This window comes from Hemiscyllium ocellatum, chromosome 31 (assembly GCF_020745735.1).
Source record: "Hemiscyllium ocellatum isolate sHemOce1 chromosome 31, sHemOce1.pat.X.cur, whole genome shotgun sequence".
NCBI lineage: Eukaryota > Metazoa > Chordata > Chondrichthyes > Orectolobiformes > Hemiscylliidae > Hemiscyllium > Hemiscyllium ocellatum.
In genome coordinates, this window is record NC_083431.1 from 5438224 (window position 1) to 5460060 (window position 21837).

General features: G+C 41.3%; 1 protein-coding gene across 2 annotated transcripts in view; it reads left to right on the forward strand.

Annotated features, from left to right (window-relative positions):
* Nucleotides 1-21837, forward strand: part of bcas3 (BCAS3 microtubule associated cell migration factor) — a 1146863-nt gene that overhangs the window by 289149 nt on the left and 835877 nt on the right. For both annotated transcript variants that reach the window (XM_060847956.1, XM_060847957.1), the window contains exon 12: nucleotides 10538-10708. In XM_060847956.1, the coding sequence (XP_060703939.1) occupies nucleotides 10538-10708 (171 nt within the window). The remainder of the gene's footprint in view (nucleotides 1-10537; nucleotides 10709-21837) is intronic.

The following is a 21837-nucleotide window of genomic DNA, read 5'->3' on the forward strand; positions in this document are numbered from 1 at the left end:
GTTTGCAGATCACAAAGGACAGGTGGAATAGGTGGAGGGACAGGTAGTGTTGAGGAGGTAAGGAGGCTGCAGAAGGACTTGGACAGGCGAGAAGAGTGCACAAAGAAGTAGTAGGTGGAAAGCACTGTGAGGAAGTGGGAGATTATGCACTTTGATATGAAAAATAGAGTCGTAGGCTGTTTTCCAATGGGGAAAGGGTTCGGAAATATAAAGAAAGGGACTTAGAAGTCCTAGTTCAGGATTCTGTGAAGGTTAACATGCAAGTGTGTTTGACAGTTATGAAGGCAAATGCAATGTTAGTAGTCATTTCAAGAGAGTTAGAATAAAGGTAGAGATGTATGGCAGGGCCTTGTATCTAAGGAAGGATGTGCTGGCATTAGAGGAGGTCCAGAGGAGGTTTTTACAAAAGTAATCCTGGGGTTGGAGGGCTTGTCATATGAGGAGTGGTTGAGGACTGTGGGGTCTGTCCTCATTGGTGTTTAGGAGTATGAGGCAAGGTCGCATTGAAACTTCGAGAATACTGAGAGAAAACAGGGAATTTTAGACCAGTCAGCCAGATCGTCTCAATGTGTTCTATGCTCGTTTTGAGCAGAATTTCGGCGGAGAAGAAACATCTATTCCAACAAGTCCTGACGAGCCTATCCCAACTGTCACTGCATCAGGGCCCAGATCAGTTTTCCTTTCTGTGAATCCAAGGCGATGGAACCAGACAGAGTACCAGGTTGTGCACTCAGAGCATGCGCAGAGGTCTTCTCGGACATCTTCAACCTCTCCCTGCAGTAGGCCACTGTCCCTGCCTGTTTCAAGAGGGCCAACATCATCCCTGTGCCAAAGAAGGCTCATGCAGCATGTCTCAATTACTACCACCCAGTGGACCTAACTATGGTGGTCATGAAGTGCTTTGCAAGGCTGGTCATGGCATTAATCAACTCCAGCCTCCCCACTACTCCTGATCCACTCCAATTTGCCTTTTGGAGCAACAGATCCACGTCAGATGCCATATCACTTGCCCTTCACTCCTCCCTTGTACATCTTTGCACAGAGAGCTGTGGGGGTGCAGAGACCTTGTGTATATTTAAGGCTGAGATATATAGATCCTTGATCAGTGAGATTATCAAGGGTTCTGGGGAAAGGGCAAGAAAATGGATGTTGGCCATGACCCAATGAAAGTAGGCTTGAGGGGGCCGAATGACCTACACTTATTCCTATTTCTTACTGTCTCACCAGCATTTTCTATTTGCATTGGAAATTATGAGAAGATAAAGGTATGGTTGCGAAGTGGGAAGCCTTTAAAAATGAGTTGAGAATTCAGAGACAGTAAGTTCCTGTTAGTGTATAATGCTGGATGACCAGAGGAATGGAGGCACTGGCCAAGAAAACGAAGGAGGCATATTTCAGATAGAGGTGGCTGGGCTTGAGTGAATCCCAACAAGAGTATAACGGCAGTGGGGGTATATTTAGGGCAAAAATGGGACATGAGATAATGTTGGCAAATAGAGTTAAGGAGAATCCAAACAGATTCTATAAATACGTTAAAAACAGAAGAGTAACTAAGGAGAAAATACGGCCCCTTCAAGATCAACAAGGCCGTCTATGTGTGGAACCTCAGGAGATGTGTGAGATACTAAACAAATACCTTTCATCAGTATTTACTGTAGAGAAAGATATGAAAGCTAGAGGTAGTTGGGGAAAAAAAACAGTGATATCTTGACAATAGTTCATTTTACAGAAAAGGAGGTGTTGGAGTTAGATAAATCCCCAAGTCCTGTTCAGGTGTTTCCCAGAACTTTATGAGAAGCGAGGGAAGAGATTGCTGGATCCCTTGCTGAAATACTTTTATCATGGACAGCCATGGATGAAGTGCTGGAATACTGAAGATTGGCTAATGTGGTGCCATTATTTAAGCAAAGCTGTAAAGAGAAAACTGAGAACTGTAGATCAGGTAGCCTTTCATCAGTACAGGATAAGTTGGTGGAGGGAGAGTGGTGGACGTTGTCTATAGGGACTTCAGCAAAGCGTTAGACAAGATTCCACACGATAGACTAGTTAGTAGGGTTAGGTCACATGGGAACCAGGGAGCTAGCCAATTGGATACAAAATTGGCTTGAAGTTTGGAGACAGCCTATGGTTATACAAGGTTGCTTTTCAGACTGGAGACCTATGACCAGCAGTGTGCCCCAAGAATCTATATACCGGTGGTGAGAGTTGATGGAGATGAGGCAATAGCAAGAGGTAGCACAGCCAGTGGGAAGGAATTTCCTGGGAAAGAACCAAGGGATTGGTTAAAGTGTGTTTGCTGTAATGCAAGGAGTATCAGGAATAAAAGTGATGAGCTTAGAGCATGGATCAGTACCTGGTGCTCTGATGTTGTGGCCATAACAGAGATGTGGGTTTCTCGGGGACAGGAATGGTTGCTGGATGTTCCAGGGTTTAGAACATTTAAAAAGAATAGGGAGGGGGGAAAAAGAGGAGGGGGTGTAGCACTGCTAATCTGAGAGTGTATCATTGTCGAGGAGGGTCTGCCTACTGAGTCAGTATGGGTGGAAATTAGGAACAGTAAGGGAGCAGTCATCTCATTAGGGGTTTACTACAGGCCCCCCAATAGCAGCAGGGAGATTGAAGAAAGCATAGGTCAGCAGATTTTGGAAAAGTGTGAATGCAGTAGGGTTGTTGTAATGGGTGACTTTAACTTTCCCAATATTGATTGGAACCTCCTTCGAGCAGATGGTTTGGAAGGAGCTGTTTTTGTAAGGTGTGTTCAGGAGGGTTTCCTAACTAAGTACGTTGACAGGTCGACAAGGGGAGAGGCCATTTTGGATTTGGTGCTCGGCAATGAGCTGGAGCAGGTGTCAGATCTTGCATTGGGAGAGCACTTTGATGATAGTGACCACAACTGCCTCACATTCTACATATCTAAGGAGAAGGAGAGAAGCAGGCACAATGGGAGGATATTTAATTGGGGAAAAGGAAGCTATGATGCTATTAGACGTGAGTTGGGAAGCATGGACTGGGAGCAAATGTTCCATGGGAAGGGCACTATAGACATGTGGAGACTGTTTAAGGAACAGTTGTTGCGAGTGATGTATAAATGTGTTCCTCTGAGACAGGCAAGAAGGGGTAAGATAAAGGAACCTTGGATGATGAGAGCGGAGGAGCTTCTCGTCAAAAGAAAGAAGGCAGCTTACGTAAGGTGGAGGAAGCGAGGGTCTTGCTCAGCTCTAGAGGATTACAGGCAGACGAGGAAGGAGCTAAAAAATGGTCTGAGGAGAGCCAGGAGGGGTCACAAAAAAGGCTTGGCAGGAAGGATTAGGGAGAATCCAAAGGCATTTTATACGTATGTGAGGAATAAGAGAATGATCAAAGAAAGAGTAGCATAATGCCCCGGCCGACCCATTGTCTCAGCCTGCTCCTGCCCCACCGAACTCATCTCCGCATACCTTGACACGGTTCTGTCCCCTTTAGTCCAAGAACTCCCCACCTACGTTCGGGACACCACCCACGCCCTCAACCTCCTCCAGGATTTTCGCTTCCCCGGTCCCCAACGCCTTATTTTCACGATGGACATCCAGTCCCTGTACACCTCCATCCCCCATCACGAAGGACTCAAAGCCCTCCGCTTCTTCCTTTTCCGCCGCACCAACCAGTACCCTTCCACTGACACCCTCCTTCGACTGACTGAACTGGTCCTCACCCTGAATAACTTCTCTTTTCAATCCTCCCACTTCCTCCAAACTAAAGGAGTTGCCATGGGCACCCGCATGGGCCCCAGCTATGCCTGTCTCTTCGTAGGATATGTGGAACAGTCCATCTTCCGCAACTACACTGGCACCACCCCCCCACCTTTTCCTCCGCTACATCGATGACTGTATTGGCGCTGCCTCGTGCTCCCACGAGGAGGTTGAACAGTTCATCAACTTTACTAACACCTTCCATCCCGACCTCAAATTCACCTGGACTGTCTCAGACTCTTCCCTCCCTTTCCTAGACCTTTCCATTTCTATCTCGGGCGACCGACTCAACACAGACATCTACTATAAACCGACTGACTCCCACAGCTATCTGGACTACACCTCCTCCCACCCTGCCCCCTGTAAAAACTCCATCCCATATTCCCAATTCCTTCGTCTCCGCCGCATCTGCTCCCAGGAGGACCAGTTCCAACACCGCACAGCCCAGATGGCCTCCTTCTTTAAGGACCGCAGATTCCCCCCAAACGTGATCGACAATGCCCTCCACCGCATCTCCTCCACTTCCCACTCCTCCGCCCTTGAGCCCCGCTCCTCCAACCGCCACCAAGACAGAACCCCACTGGTTCTCACCTACCACCCCACCAACCTCCGTATACAACGTATCATCCGCCGTCATTTCCGCCACCTCCAAACGGACCCCACCACCAGGGATATATTTCCCTCCCCTCCCCTATCAGCGTTCCGCAAAGACCACTCCCTTCGTGACTCCCTCGTCAGGTCCACACCCCCCACCAACCCAACCTCCACTCCCGGCACTTTCCCCTGCAAACGCAGGAAATGTAAAACTTGCGCCCACACCTCCTCCCCCACTTCCCTCCAAGGCCCCAAGGGATCCTTCCATATCCGCCACAAGTTCACCTGTACCTCCACACACATCATCTATTGCATCCGCTGCACCCGATGTGGCCTCCTCTACATTGGGGAGACGGGCCGCTTACTTGGGGAACGCTTCAGAGAACACCTCTGGGACGCCCAGACCAACCAACCCAACCACCCCGTGGCTCAACACTTTAAGTCTCCCTCCCACTCCACCGAGGACATGCAGGTCCTTGGACTCCTCCACCGGCAAAACATAACAACACGACAGTTGGAGGAAGAGCGCCTCATCTTCCGTCTGGGAACCCTCCAACCACAAGGGATGAACTCAGATTTCCCCAGTTTCCTCATTTCCCCTCCCCCCACCTTGTCTCAGTCGGTTCCCTCAACTCAGCACCGCCCTCCTAACCTGCAATCTTCTTCCTAACCTCTCCGCCCCCACCCCACTCCGGCCTATCACCCTTACCTTGACCTCCTTCCACCTATCACATCTCCATCGCCCCTCCCCCAAGTCCCTCCTCCCTACCTTTTATCTTAGCCTGCCTGGCACCCTCTCCTCATTCCTGATGAAGGGCTTATGCCCGAAACATCGAATTTCCTATTCCTTGGATGCTGCCTGACCTGCTGTGCTTTAACCAGCAACACATTTTCAACTGTGATCTCCAGCATCTGCAGACCTCATTTTTTACCCTTAGGGAACTTGTGTATAGAGTCTGAGGAGGTAGGGGATACCTTGTAGTGAATGAAATCATTGAGGAGCAGGTAAGCATGCTGGAACGGATAGTGATTGAGGAAGCTGGTGTGCTGAAAATTTTGACAAACATTAAATTTGACAAATTGCCAGGGCCAGACCAGATTTGTCCTTAGCTGCTTTGGGAAGCGAGAAATGTGATTGCTTCACCGCTTGCGAAGATTTTTGCATCCTCGCTCTCCATCGGAGTCGTACCTGAGGACTGGAGGGAGGCCAATGTAATTCCTCTCTTCAAGAAAGGAAATAGGGAAATCCCCGGCAATTACAGACCAGTCAGTCTCACGTCTGTCGTCTGCAAGGTGTTAGAAAGAATTCTGAGGGATATGATTTATGACCATCTGGAAGAGCATGGCTTGATTAAATGCAGTCAGCACGGCTTTGTGAGGGGCAGGTCATGCCTCACAAATCTTATTGAGTTCCTTGAGGATGTTACTAGACACGTTGATGAGGGTCAAGCGGTGGATGTGGTGTATTTGGACTCAGCAAGGCATTTGATAAGGTTCCCCATGGTAGGCTCGTTCAGAAGGTCAGGAAGAATGGGATCCAGGGAAATTTAGCTGTCTGGATACAGAATTGGCTGGTCGACAGAAGACAGCGAGTGGTAGTGGAAGGAAAGTATTCTGCCTGGAAGTCAGTGGTCAGTGGTGTTCCACAGGGCTCTGTTCTTGGGCCTCTACTCTTTGTATTTTTTATTAATGACTTGGATGAGGGGATTGAAGGATGGGTTAGCAAGTTTGCAGATGACACAAAGGTTGGAGGTGTCGTTGACAGTATAGAGGACTGTTGTAGGCTGCAGTGTGACATTGACAGGATGCAGAGATGGGCTGAGAGGTGGCAGATGGAGTTCAACCTGGTAAATGTGAAGTGATGCATTTTGGAAGGTCGAACTTGAAAGTTGAGTACAGGATTAAAGACAGGATTCTTGCCATTGTGGAGGAACAGCGGAATCTTGGTGTGCAGGTACGTAGATCCCTTAAAATTGCCACCCAAGTGGACAGGGTTGTTAAGAAAGCATATGGCGTTTTAGCTTTCATTAACAGGGGGATTGAGTTTAAGAGCTGTGAGATCTTGTTGCACTCTATAAAACTTTGGTTAGACTGCACTTGGAATACTGTGTCCAGTTCTGGTCGCCTTATTATAGGAAAGATGTGGATGCTTTGGAGAGAGTTCAGAGGAGGTTTACCAGGATGCTGCCTGGAATGGAGGGCTTATCTTACGAAGAGAGGTTGACTGAGCTCTGACTTTTTTCATTGGAAAAAAGAAGGAAGAGAGGGGACCTAATTGAGGTATACAAGATAATGAGAGGCATAGATAGAGTTGAAAGCCAGAGACGTTTTCCCATGGCAGAAATTGTTAACACGAGGGGTCATAGTTTTAAGCTGTTTGGCGGAAAATATAGAAGGGATGTCAGAGGCGGGTTCTTTACTTAGAGTGTTGTGAAAACATGGAATGCGTTGCCAGCAGCAGTTATGGAAGCAAGATCATTGGGGATATTTAAGAGACTGCTGGACATGCATATGGTCACAGAAATTTGAGGGTTCGTACATTAGGTTTGTACATGAGGATCAATGGTCGGCACAACATCGTGGGCTGAAGGGTCTGTTCTGTGCTGTACTGTTCTAATCGATGCTGGGTCCACTGCTTCTTGACATCTGCATAAATGATTTGGATGTGAATATAGGAAGAATGGTTAGTAAGTTTGCAGATGACAACAAAATAAGTGGTGTAGTGGACAGTGAAGAAGATTATCCAAGAGTACAACAGGACCTTGATCAGATGGGCCAATGGGCTGAGGAGTGGTAGATGGAATCTAATTCAGATAAATGTGAGGTGTTGCATTTGATAAGACAAACCAGGGCAGGACTTACACATTTAATGGTAGGGTCCTGGTGATTGTTGTTGAACAAAGAGACCTAGGGGTTCAGTGCATAATTCCTTTACGATGGAATCGCAGGTAGACAGGGTAATGAAGAAGGCATTTGCACAGTTGCCTTCATTGGTCAGAATATTGAATATAGGAGTTGGGATGTCATGTTACGGCTGTACAGGACATTGGTGAAGCCACTTTTGGAATACTGTGTACAACTTTGGTCACCCTCCTGTTGGATGTTGTTAAACTTGAGAGGGTGCAGAAAAGGTTTACAAATATGTGGCCAGCACTGGAGGGTTTGAGTTACAGGGAGAGGCTGAATAGGCTGGGGCTTTTATCCTAGGGTGGGGGAGTCACAAACCTCGAGGGTGTAGGTTTGAGGTGAGAGGGGAAAGATTTAAAAATGGACCTGAGGAATAACATTTTCACAGAGAGAATGGCACATGTATTGAATGAACTGCATAGGAAGTGGTGAAGGCAGGTACAATTACAAGGCATTTAAAAGGCATCTGGATGGTTGTATGAATAGAGAGGGTTTGGAGGGATATGGACCAAATGCTGGCAAATGGGACTAGGTCACATTGGGATGTCTGTTAGGTGCAGATGGGTTGGACCGAAGAGTCTATTTCGTGCTATATGGCTCTCTGTCTATAATAGCTGTATTTACTCTGAAATACTTATTTTCCATGTCTTTTATTTAATGCAAATTTGTTAATATTTTCCTCAATGTGTTACATACTGCTTTGAGAAAACATGCTGTTATCTGCATTGTATCTGAGAATACAGTAATGTTGAGAACCCCTGCTTTATAATATGAATAAAATGATATAAAGTTGGGAGATGGATTATCCCCATTATATTTAATATTGTGTGGCATCAGCTACTTTTGTGAAAATGACTTCTTAATGATGTTTCACTCTGAATTTCTAAAACATGAAGACTGCAGTGCAGATCATGGTCATTCTCTCAATAGGCGATTATTGAAAAGCCAGTATGAAAGATTGAAATCTGGCTGTTTTTTCTGCCACTTTAACTTTCCTTCTCTTTTGCATGCTCTGTCATTTGTTGGGAGTTCTTTTACTGAAGATCATTCAATATAATTGATTACTAGTATTAATTAAGCATGAATTTATACAACATTTATACAAAAAGAAAAGAAACTCAAGGAATCAAGGTTCTCGTTCAGTTGTCCAATCACTCATGCCACAAATTTGCAGGCATAACAGTTAAGGACAGCAATTAATTTGGCTGCAAAATCCTCTAGCAGATGACTAGTATTCCAAGAGTTTCTTTTCTTTCTAGACCAGTGCTAATGCCAATAATTGCATCTCAGCATCTGCCCTTAAATGTAAAACTCAGAGTTAACCTGTTGGAAATTGTATTGTACAGTGTCTCTCTCAGTGAGACACTTAAACTGTGGTCCTGAAGAGTGATGATGCTACTTGAGATTATTTTCACAGATCAGTGGTTTATTTATTTATTTTTTATAAAATTTGCTGTTCCCCCACTTCACAATTAAATTTACCAGTACACTGATTTCACTCGGGCTTTAATGTCAACCACATTTACATCCTCATTTCATTGCTCTAAATATTTTTGTTTATTTGAATATAATATTTAAATATTTTGGTGAATACTTTATTCTGTATTTACACCATATATGTGAAAGGTTGTGAGTCACTGCAACTCAAACTTTTTCTTCAAGTTTTCTGATGACTAGATATCTGATTTTAATTGAAAATAAAAGCTGTAAAAATTAATTTATAGCAGCTAAAAGGTAAACCCCCTATAACAAACTCATTTCTAAATGACATGTTGACCATCCACCAGCAGTTAAACCATATTTAAGATATTGAATAGCTGTGGCATTTTTTTGTATCAGCATTGCAAAAGTACATTTTTGCCAGTCTTTGACCATGGAGCATCTTATTTTCTCAGAATTTTAAATGATTTATGAATTATCCAAATGGATTCTGTCCCTTGACAGTTCTGTGTTCAAATAGATTCTCAGCCATTATTTCACACTTGACTGGTGTGTTATTTGGGATCCATCTGAGACAAACTGTGTTATTCATTCCCCTTATCCTGTGTGAAAAAAGGCTTTTCTGGGACAGTGGTAGTATCCCCACCTCTGGGCCAGAAAGGCTGGATTCCAATGCTCCAGAGGTGTGTTAAAACATAGCTAAACAGGCTAATTGAAAATATCTATCATCTATGAAGCCTGAGATAAAGTCAATGCTGAAGAAATTTGGCAATTTACTTAAATGTTTTAAAGGTGTAAGCAGATGGCTTACAGTACTTGTTTCCGAACTGCAGTGAGGATCTTAGTTAGACTATTAAGTTGAATGGCTCTGATTACATTTTGTCGACTTGTCTGTCTTCTGCTCACATCCATCGTACTGGTGCCCTTAAATTATCTGCTGTTAATTTGATTAGTCTGTGATTTACAGTACTTTTGGACATGGTCTGCCCCTCTGAACTAATAAACATTTATGACCTGGAAGAAATTTGTATGCCCACCAATTTGCAAAGTCCAATTTAGAATAGATTGCAAAAAAAATCTTGCATCTAGCATCTGTATCTGTCAATTTTTTCTGTGCCTCTCAGCAAACTGCAAATTAACGTTTGTACATTTGCCTTGAGTTGAAAGTTAATTGACATAGATTATGATTGGGTTGTCATTGCTGTCACACATTACCGAATAAAAATAGTGAGTCCTAAGCCTAAGAAATTGTTCGCACCTACATCAGAAAACAGGCATTTATTATGACTTTCTGACTTCTGCGGGATGTTCTGAGTTGCATAAAACCCTTTAGTTCTGTTATAATCTAATTGTTGTTATGGCTGTTTCCATCTGCTTAGCTAGATTTAACCCTAGGATAGTTAATTGCTTTATCGGAGTCTGTTTCTGTATTTCTGTTACCCGATAGCCTCTAAATGAGCCCTACCAGCTAACGTGAGAGGAACATCATTATTATTAATGGAGGGAGCAGCTGATGGCATTTAAAAGGTTAATCAGGCTTCCTGACCATGTAGCATTGTCAATACTGTGTGGCGCCAATTATTTTGGTTTGTGGAAGTTCTTTCACAACAAACCACTAACAGACTTTGTGTAAATTGCCAAATCATTAATAATTGAAACAAACACTTCACAACTAATTGATCATCTGTAATGTGTTTTCTAATCACTGCAGTTAGAGTTTTTAGCACTAATCAAAACCGTTTCCCATTGATTCTCAGTTGTTCTGGCTGGAGACTGCTGTATATTTTGTGTCTGAACTTGTGTTGGGGGGAGCTTATGCTGGTTTTGATTGTTTTCCTTTTTTCTATGTCTCTCCAAAATTGATGCAGACACTCAAAACAGGACTGACCATGTTTGGGGAAGCAGTTGGACGGCTGGCTGGCAGCCTACCTTCGGGGCCGGTTGAGGATGAGATTTCGACGCATAGCACATCCCGACGTAGCCCACACATTCCTGGAGTTGTAACAATCATTGATACTGAGACAGTTGGGGAAGGACAGGTAATATCAAAAGCCGTGAGTTTAACATTTTTGCCAGGACACCGGCATTATTTGGGTAATCAAAATCAGGGTGACCTTTAAGTTTTTGTTGTAGAGGTGATATTTTTCTTTCCAAAACAGAAACAGGTGGAGCATGGAAGAGGATGGAGTTGTAATATAAATTCTTGTGCCTGCTTTCCCGTTGAAGAAATTTATTTTGAAACTTTTACAATTAATCAATGCTTGTGAAATATGAGGATAAATGGATAAACTAGACATCTAGTTTAAAAGGCAGATTGTGTCTAGTTTTGTTTGTTGTGGACGTTGAAATTAGTTCAGAACTCATCAATTTATTCAGTATCAAATGGGTAAGTGTCCTACTAGCACTGTCTTTAGAATTAAAAAAAAGAGTTAATTGAGAAATATATATATTGTCTTATCCAGTCTCAAGCAGTAGTGAAAATTCTAAGTCCACATACTACCAATTAATGTAAACATCTCATGTGTAGTAATGGCTAATAGTAATGACAAAGGTTCCATTGTAGATATTACAGGCATTAGAACTAGCCACATGATCATTCTGTAAGGTAAACCAAAGTATGAGGGGCTTCTTGTGCAGTGTTAGTGTTCCTGCCAAAGCCCTGAGTTCAAGTCCCCAACCACCTTCTCCACAGGTGTGTAATAACATCTGTGAACAGATTGATTAGGAAATATCAAAACCAAAGCATTGCAGATATTGGAAATCTGAAAAGAAACATAGAAGTTGAAAATACTTAGCTGGCCAGTCAGCATCTATGAAGAGAAAAGATAAGTTGCTATTTCAGATATGGGCCCATTTTTAATTTGCTGGTGCCGATGATTTCAGCCATAAACTTTTCCTGCTCATCTCTACACACTAGCCTGATCTTAATAGTCATTTTATGCAGTACAAATTAGAGATGTTACAGTCAGTTAGGTGCCAAACAACTGCTTAAACTCAGGAAGTCAGTAATTGTTTTTGAATTATTGGAACTCAGAATGCCATTAACGTAGTTTCCTTTCAGCGAGCATCCAGTGGAAAAGCTGATAGTCTATTTCACAGCTTAATTGCTCTGAGCATGGAAACATTATTCCATAAATTTCAGTTTATTTATGGCTTTTTAAAAGTAAGTTTCAAGGGTGCGTGAGCAGAAAGGAGACAGTTCCTATCTCAAATTCTGCTGAATTGATGAGCTGGACCATTGAACCAATGTGCAGTGCGAGTGCAAGTGTGCCATTAGATTTAATAAGTGAGGATTATCAGTGGAAGTGGCCTAGTAGTGCCAATGTACAAAAAAAAGGTAAGAGATTTATCACCATACACTTCTGTCAATTATTAAATTTTCTTGTCATTAATTTACTATCCTGAGGTAAGAAAAGTGGAACTCAACACCCTTGTCACTACTTCACATAGTTCTCTTAACTGTTTTAATTTACCACCTTCCCTATTAGTCCAAAAGACTGTCTGCATTTCATGAATTTTCTTCAAAAGATCTGTATTTCCACATTACTCCCTCCTTGTTCTTCCATCATTTTCCTGAGTCTATTGCCTGATGTTGATTCCATACTTTGAGAGTACAGAAATCTTTTGGTAACAAATCAATGCAGATGTACAACAATAGCTCATGGAGAAGCCTCCAAAGAACCTGATGTTTCCCCCAAATGACTGCTACCACTTTAAATCCTGTCTTATTACAATTTTACATAAAAGTTGAGGTTGTGGGCTACCATACAATCTGCGAACTCATGCTGTAAAATCCAATGGGATCAAGAGCACATTTATCTTGTGCATGCAAGACTTGACAACGTCTATGTCATTTTGTGGAGTACTTTTTCATGGAAAACATCAAAAACTCACTTGAATGCATTTTATCATCAGACATTCATGCACATGCATTTTTGAATCTGAATTACTGGGTACTTATCGGAAGAAGGAAATTGGCAAATATATTTCACAGTCTGTAATGCAGAAATGCTGACAACCGTTTGTAATACTGCCTGGATTGGGACGAAATATGGATTTTACCAATCTGTGTAACTTGCTTCACACATGGATCATGTCATATTTTGACCTGCCACTCTTGTATATAATTAGGTTAAACTCTGTCAAGCTACCTCTAATTTGGCTTATAAGGAACAGACATGGGTTGGAGGTAATCGAAAATCTAATTTCATTTGATGTGTTCTTGCTGTCTCTCATACTCATTCACAAAAAAAAATTAAGGGACTGCTTATCATGTAGGACTTCTTGAATTGAGAACTTTACTGAATCCATTATTGAAGAATAGCCAGATATACAATTATATAAAAGGAGTTATTAATGGTGAAGATCTAATTTAGAGAAAAGTAACTGCTATTACGCAAAGAATGCCTGCACGAATGACAATATCACTTTTTAAGTTATTGTGATTTGCTACCTCGTTGAAAATTGTTTTATTGTTTCTCTTAGCAATAATCTGTTCCTCCTTCATATACCCCCTGCTGAAATTATGTGTGAGGCTGTGGTCTTATGGTAATGTCACTGGATTATGATCCAGAACACCAGAACAATGTTCTGGGAACATGCTTTTGAGTCCCACCATGGCAAATGGTGAAATTTGAGTTAAATAGAATCTGAAACAGAGAGCTGACCTAATGACAATTATGTAACCACTGTTAATTGTGTAAAAAAAAACCCAGTTCATTGAAGTCCTGCAGGCAAGGAAATCTGCACCCTTACCTGATCTGACCTCTGTCTGACTACAGACCTGCAACAGTGTGGTCGACTGTTAATTAAGGAAGGGCAAAAAATGCTATTCCAACTCAGTATCTGATAAAACTTTAAAACTATTAGAACAGCGAAAATGCCAAATGAAAATAATTTTGGAATTCTGGAACTCCAAACTAAAAATAGAGAAAGCTGGAAATACTCATGCAGTCAGGTAGTACCTGTGGAGATTGAAAAAGATAACGTTTCATGACCTATAATCAGTTCTGACACTTATTATAAACAAACACTTTTGGTCACTTTAGCTTTGTTCCCCCATTTTGTTCTACCTTAATGACAACTTCCTCTATAGAGTGTTGCCCCAAATAAAATGCATGGAACAGAATGAAGTACAAGGTTAGGATGTGTTTCCACACTTCTGAGTTTCATGTGCATCAGTTATTGATCTCTTTGATTATGTATTTCAGTATCACTTAAATTCATCTGAAACTTTGAGGTAGATGGGGCATCATATATTTTTCAGATTTACTACTGCATTCCCAAACAGCTCTTAACTGTGGTTCACATGGGAGTACCCTTTCCTCTGAGGCAGATGGTTATGGATGAGAGTCATTCTGTTGAAATGCCTTAACAGTCAAAGCTATGGACTAAGAACTTGTCAGTAGGATTAGGCGAGATAGTTGTCTCTCAGCCAGCACAATGTAATGCCAAACACATCCTCCTGCGCTGTTTCTTCTGCATTTATGTGTCTTATTTCAGTAATTGAGTACCGTTTCTAGGTTGACGCTCTATTGCAGTACTGATTGAATGTTGCACTGTCAGAGATGCTACCTTTTGGATCAATTGTTCAAAAAAGAGCGTCTCTCTGTTCAGTGGATGTAAAACCAGCTCATGATGTTATTTGAAGAAGAGTGTGGCATTTTCCTAGCAGCTTGTCCAGCACTCCTCCTTCAAAGAACTCTTTCAAAGAAATGAAATAACTCGTCACATATCTCATTTACTGTGGTGTTCCAACAGCTGCCACACTTGTCTGCACACAGCTAAAGCCAATGGTCAAGGGCAATGCTTGAAATTATTTCTTTGTTGAAATAATGCCAGCTGTGCACTGTACTGGATGCTATAATATTAGTGACAGTTGAAGGGTTAACAGCTCCATTGTTTGGATGATATTATCCCTAATTGAGGTGTGCCAATGAGCTGCTTTCCACAGTTCAGTTTATGAATCTTCCTTGACCAACCCTTCAGAGGTCTTATGATAAGGTGTCAAACTCCAAAATACTGGACTTATGATAAACAGAACAGTACTGGATTGTGTGTTCTTCAGTTGAGGAAATAGCTTCATGTACACATTGGTATTAGAAAGGTCTGAGTCTCAAACCATACTAAAAACGATTTCAACAGATATATTGCAGGGATGTATTTTGTTGAAGGACATGACTCAGGCCTCTTACAGAGTGTGCTTGCTGGAAATATAACCCAAAGCATTCTCCGTCTTTGTGAAAAATTATGCCTCAATCTTTAGTTTCCAGTGCTTGCAAAACAACTAAACTTTTAAAGGAAATTGCAATTGGAAAATGCTGCAAAATAGAACTTTGAATTTTCAGTAGTCAATGCAAAATGAGGAAATGTTACTGAATATTTACATGAGAGTGGCCAGATTTTATTCCCAAGATCTTTCTGATCTCATTACATTTATTTGGTGGCCATTTTGCACACATCATAATGCAGAGAAGTTAGAGCCTTTGTACATGTGCAGGTGCATTAGAAGAAGTGTAAGTTGTAGTGAGAGACTTGAAAAACTAAGACTATAATCACAGGGTCAGAGGTCACATGACACTAGATTATACTCCTACAGTGGACTATAACCTGGTGTCATGTGACTTCAGACTTTGTCCATTCCAGTCCAACACTGCCACCTTCACACCATATGATCACAGGGACATAGAAGTTACGTACGATTTATAGAAATGTTCAACATTCAAAAACATAAATCATAAGATTACTTTTGCTGGATTATGAAACAAAACAGCATAAGTTTAGCATTTTTACCGGAAGCATAAAGGCGAGCATCAAAAGATTTTTTCATGCAAAAGTTGAATGTGTTATTGCAAACGCCTGTTGTTGCTGAGTCAGGAGTAAAATTTAAGAATCAATTAAATAAATGCTAAGCAAAAAAATGCTAAGCAGTACAGGAAAGGACAGAAAAATGAAATTAAAATGAATGAATTTTGTGGAACTGGTAAATACAGTGGGCGGAATTGTTTTCTAGTGCTGAAATTTCTGTGATCTATAAGAAAGTTTCTGAAATGTGTGCACTGTACACCTCATATTGCCCTGCTTTTGGGGATTCTCTTGTAACATTAAGTAGTTTGAAAGTTGCATAAACTGAACTTCAGTCAGAGCTGGAGCCGTTTAAGTAATGGATGTGTTTGGTTGAGAAGGAGCTGTGATAAAGTGGTTGTCCCATATCCTGTTGGGGATTGACAGAGGTTTATTAACGGAAGGATGGCAAAGTGCTGTCACCTATATTCAAACAGTAACTTTGGATGGAATATTACTTTGTCTGGTTGTTTTGATTCCTTGCATTCTCAGCCCCCTACTGCACTCCCTGTACAATGATGACTATCTAGCCAAATTCCGAATGAACATCATCTACAAGTTTGTTGATGACACACCCGTGGTAGGATGGATATCAAACAATAATGAGTCAGAATACAGAAAGGAGATAGAGAGCTTGGTGTCATGGTGCAATGTTAAAAACCTCTCTCGCAATGTCAGCAAAACAAAAGAACTGATCATTTCTTTCAGAAAGAAAGGAAGAGAACATGCACTCACGTACATCAACGGAGTGGAGGTTGAGAGGTTTGAGAGTGTCAGATTCCTGGGAGTGATGATAACTGACAATCTGTCCTGGACTTCGCACATAGATGTGACAGTCAAGAAGGCACAACAATGCCCCTTCTTCCTAAGGTGACTTAGGAAATTTGGCATGTCCAAATTTTACAGATGCATCAAAGAGAGCATATGTGCAGAACGGCCGGGTATGGCAACCTACCTGCCCAGGACTGTAAGAAATTACAGAAATTGTGTGCATAGCCCAGACCATCACGGAAGCCAACCTTCCATCAGTGGACTCCATTTACTCTTCTCATTGCTGTGCCAACATCATCAAAGACCTCTCCCACCCTGGTAATGCTCTCCTACAAACTCTTGCATCAGACAGAAGATACAGAAGCTTGAGCACACTCGCCAACAGGTTCAAGGACAGCTTCTTCCCTACCATTATTTGACTGATGAATGGACTCTCAAACTTCAAATAATGTTGATCTTGTTAACGTTGGTCTTGCTTCACACAGCTCCTGTACAGTGTAACATGTATACCTCACTCTGTCTAAGCACCCTATGATTTGTATGTCCTTGCTTCCTATGATTTGCCTGTACTGCCTACAAACAAAACTTTTTAAATGTTCATAGGTACACATGGCAATAAATCAAATCAGGACTTGGATTTTCAATCACCAGTGAACTCTGCAGGTGGTGAAATTACTTGAGCAGTGAGGATGGAATTACAATTGAGAATTCCGAGAAAAGTTACTGACAGTTCTGTTAGATCATTGCATGGCTTTATGGAATTCTATGATTAAAAGAATATTCCCCTTATGTGAATACCTTCTGTGAAAAACAACGTGAGTCTCAGTCAAGAGATTGCTATGTAGCTTCTCCCAAGTTATACTTTTTTTTGCATCCTCCTCCAGCAAATTGCCCACAGTATACAGACATAACATAAAACTGCAGCATTTTTAAATGACCGGCAGAATTACATTGCTCAGTGTAATATCGTCTTCTTGGCTTCATTAAAGCAGCTCTGCTTTTTGTCAGAGACGTTTTTTGTCTCCGATAAATGAGTCAGACTGAGCAAAGGGGCTGGTTTGTGTTTTGTACAAGGCTACAGTTCATGCTCTTTGTTCTATTTCAGAATGTCAGGTGGTGAAGGGTAGAATCTGAGTCAATCTTTACACACTTATATGCTTTTATTTACAGTGACACATTACAAACATGCACCTCATAATCCAAAAGTTCTAAATTTAGACAAATGCTAATTGTACTTCAGTTTTGGAGCCCATTAGTAATTAGGTCTGTTCTGTAAGGGGCACTTTTACTCGGCTGCAACAGAAACAAAACAACTTTAAATAAAACTTAACATCTTAAGTTGGAATGTGAGTTCTCAGGGTGACTATGCATTCCAGCCACCATGCACCATTCCAGCGCATTCTTCTAGATTTGAGTTCTACTCAGTTATTATGCATGTAGCTCTCTCAACCTTCTTTTTTGTTTGGAAATACACATTCTGTGGATTAACTGTGAACCTTCCATAGTTTTAGGTTAGATTACTTTTTTTTTAGATTACTTACAGTGTGGAAACAGGCCCTTCGGCCCAACAAGTCCACACCGACCCGCCGAAGCGCAACCCACCCATACCCCTACATATACCCCTTACCTAACACTACGGGCAATTTAGCATGGCCAATTCACCTGACCCGCACATCTTTGGACTGTGGGAGGAAACCGGAGCACCCGGAGGAAACCCACGCAGACACGGGGAGAATGTGCAAACTCCACACAGTCAGTCACCTGAGGCGGGAATTGAACCCAGGTCCCTGGCGCTGTGAGGCAGCAGTGCTAACCACTGTGCCACCGTGCCGCCCGGTAAAGTAGCTTGTTGACATGCAATATCCAAGCTTAGTATTTACAAAATGACTGACTAGAAATATACAGAGGGTTCATAGTGGCTATAGAATTAGATGGATTGCATGATTGTGACTGCCTGCTCCTGATGACTTTTCCCTCAGGGATAGCCAGGCTGCTACCATGAAATTGTAGTTTGTATGTCTCTTGTACCCATGGATTTTATTTTCTTGGAATGTAGTACCAATGCTGCAGTGACATTTGATTTCATGATTCATCAAATTGAATTAATAGACCTCTGAATCATGTGATAGTTACCTAAAATATGGGCAGAAAGGCATACACTCTCCTTCTCATCTACTGCTGTTTACAATTTTCAAGTCTTTTTGTGAATGTTCTGCAGGACCTTTGAACCATATTATCTCATGTTGGGTTTGCATAATGATATACAGCTGCACGTTAATGTGATAGAGTCATGCAACATGGAAATAGACCCTTCAGTCCAACTCGTCTGTGCCAACTAGACATCCCAATCGGACCTAGTCCCATATGGCCCATATCCCTCTATTATATACCCATCCAGATAACTTTCAAATATTGTAATTGTAACCGCCTCCACCACCTTCTCTGGCAGCTTATTCCATACACGCACCACCCTCTCAGTGAAAAAGTTACTTCTCGGGTCCTTTTTAAATCTTTCCTCTCTCACTTTAAACTTGTGCCCTCTTAGTTTTGGACTCACCCACCCTACAACAAAGACCTTGGCTATTTACTCTATTCATGCCCTCATGATTTTATAAACCACTGTAAGTTCACCCCTCAGACTCCAATGCTCTAGGGACAAAAAGCCCAAACCTATTCAAACCTATTCTTCCTATAACTCAAACCTTCCAATCTCGGCAGCATCCTTGTTAATCTTTTTTGCACCCTCTCAAGTTTAACAACATGCTTCTTATGGAAGGACAACCAGAATTGTACGCAGTATTCTAAAAGTTGATACTTCAAAATGCAATTTGTACATGCAGTTTGTGTCTTCTGTTTAGTTACTGTGCCTATAAAATGAGAGCTACAATGAATTTAACCTGATTTATATTGATCAAAAATTTTTGAAGAATGCATAAAGCAAATGGGCAGACCCAGTAGGTTTTGGAGCTGAACCAAAAGGAATAAAATTGGATGAACTGCATTGATATTTTTCCAGTAACATGAGCTGTTCCCAAACTCTGTTGCCCATATCCTAATTCACACCAAATCTTATTCACACAGCATTCCACTAATCACTGACCTATATTAGTTCTTACTCTTTAAAGACAATCGTTGAATCCCTTAATAAAATCCCTTCTCCTTGATTATAATCGTTCCATAGCTTTACACTTCTCTCAAACTCTGTAATATTTTCTTTCCCTTCAATCCTCCAAGATCTCTATTGTCTTCAGTTCTGATATCTTGCATGTCCCAAATTGTAATAGCTGCGCTGTTGAAGGTTTAAATTGTGCAGATCTTATTCTCTACAATTTCCTTGTTAAACCATTCCAAGTCACTTCCTTCTTTAAAGATGCTACTTAAAGTCTACTTTTTTGAGCAAACATTTGGTCATCTGTCCCACTTCTATGTAGTTCCTTGGAATGTTTTACTAAAATAAAGTCACTACATAAATGCAGGCTTTTGTTGGTATTTTGACAATGCTATGGCTTTAAGAGGTGTATTTGTCCGTTTTTTTGTGAAGGTACCAAGCGGTCTGCTCCAAAGCCAATAAAGTAAGCAGGTTGTATGGCCTTGGGGTGTTTTTTAAAGTTAGAACAATAAAAGCAGTCTGAATTGGGGGATGGTGGGGCAGGAAAGTGTGAGAGTAAATCTCTCAGAACCAGGATTTTTTTCTGGTTTTATCCTTCAGTAGCAGTTGCTGGGGTCTTGCAGTTGGATGTGGAAGCTCTTATTTCTTTCTCTAAAAGCTGGGGTTCTCTTTCTTTTGCTAGAATTGCATGTGAGACAATCTGTTTTACTGAATTTACCTTTGCCAAAGGGTGTGTTTATAGTTTGTTACAAAATTATAGCAGTTAATTAATAATTGTTAATATGCATATTATTTTGTTAAGCATTTCAATAGAGTTTTGGTAAAGTCAATTCTTTTCCTTTATTTTTATTTTGTCTGTATTTTAATTATAGTGTATGAATAAAGTGTGTTTTGTTTCAAGCCTGGTAGTTTGACTAATTGAATTACATCTGGAATACAACGCCTTACAGTTAACTTTAAAATAAAAAAAGTTAGGATTGAAACTATCTTGTTAATATATTTTGAGGGGGTTCAGTCTTATCCATAACATTATTAAATGCCTATTCTGTCAGATCCAGATTTACGTACAGGCCAATATGCAATGATGTACTAAATGGATCAATGCTGTGTCACTCTGTGTCACTTATTGTTCCTGATGTATATAAATAATATAGAAGAAAATTTGGGAGTGGTGAGGAACAGAGGAATGATAAGTAATTTTACAGATGACACAAAGATTGGTCTGAGGATTGAAGGTCTTAGTTTTTGGAGGATATGGACGGATTGTTCAGATGGGCACTTCAGTGGCAGGTGGAATTTAACTTTGTAAAGTGTGAAGTGATGCATTTTGGAAAAATAGACAGGACAATGGAGTACTCAAGGAATAGCGAGTCTCTAGAAAGCTCAGAGCAACAAAAGAGATTTTGTGGTGCTTGTCCATAGATCCTTGAAGGCAGCAGGAGAGGTTTATAGGATGGTTAAGAAGGCATATGGGATACTTGCCTTTATCAGTCATGGCACGGATTATAAAACAGAGAGGTCATGTTGGAGCTGTATAAAACTTTGGTTAGGCCACGGCTAGAATACTGTGTGCAGTTTTGGTCACTTCCCCAAAGATAGGATGTGATTCCATTGGATGGAGTGCATAGGAAATTCACAAGGATGTTGCCTAGGTTGGAGCAGTTTAGCTATGAAAAGAGGTTAGATAATCTCAGGTTTTTTTTTAGAGCTTGGAAGGCTGAGAGGGGATCTGATTCACAAGTATAATAATATGAGGAGCATGGACAGGTTAGAAAGCATCTCTTCTCCTTAAGTGAAGGGTTAGAAATAAGGGGACATGTTTACTGAGAAAAGCACTAGCTTTAGGGGTGAATTTGAGGAAAATGTTTTTCATCCAGAGGTTGGTGGGAATCAGGAACATGTTGCATGGAAGACTAGTAGAGACAGGCCTTACAACCTTTAAAAGGTACATTAATGAGCACTTGAAATGTCATAACATTCAAGGTTATGGGCCAGATACTGGAAAGTGGAACCAGTGTAGGTTGAGGGTAGTTTTTTGTCAGTGCAAACCTGATGGGCCAAAGGGCCTCTTCTGTATTGTATGGTTCTGCACTTCCTAGAGGTATTTCAAGGTTGTTCCTGTTGCATGAATCACTTTGTCACTTATTGTGCAGAGATGAATATCGCAACCTACAACAACAGGTATGTGCATTTTTAGAGCACCTTTAATGGAGTAAAATGTTTGAAGTCACTTCATGGGCATATTTGTCAGCAAACAAAATTGACATCAGCCATTTGAAAAAAGGGACAGGTGATTAAAAAGTTGGTCAAAAAGATAAATTTTAATCTTAGAGTAGGAGAAAAAGAAAGATTGAGGGGTTTAGGGAGGGAGTTCCATAACTTCACATTCAATCATTTGAAGACATGATCAACAATAATAAAACAATGGACATCTGGGAAATGCAG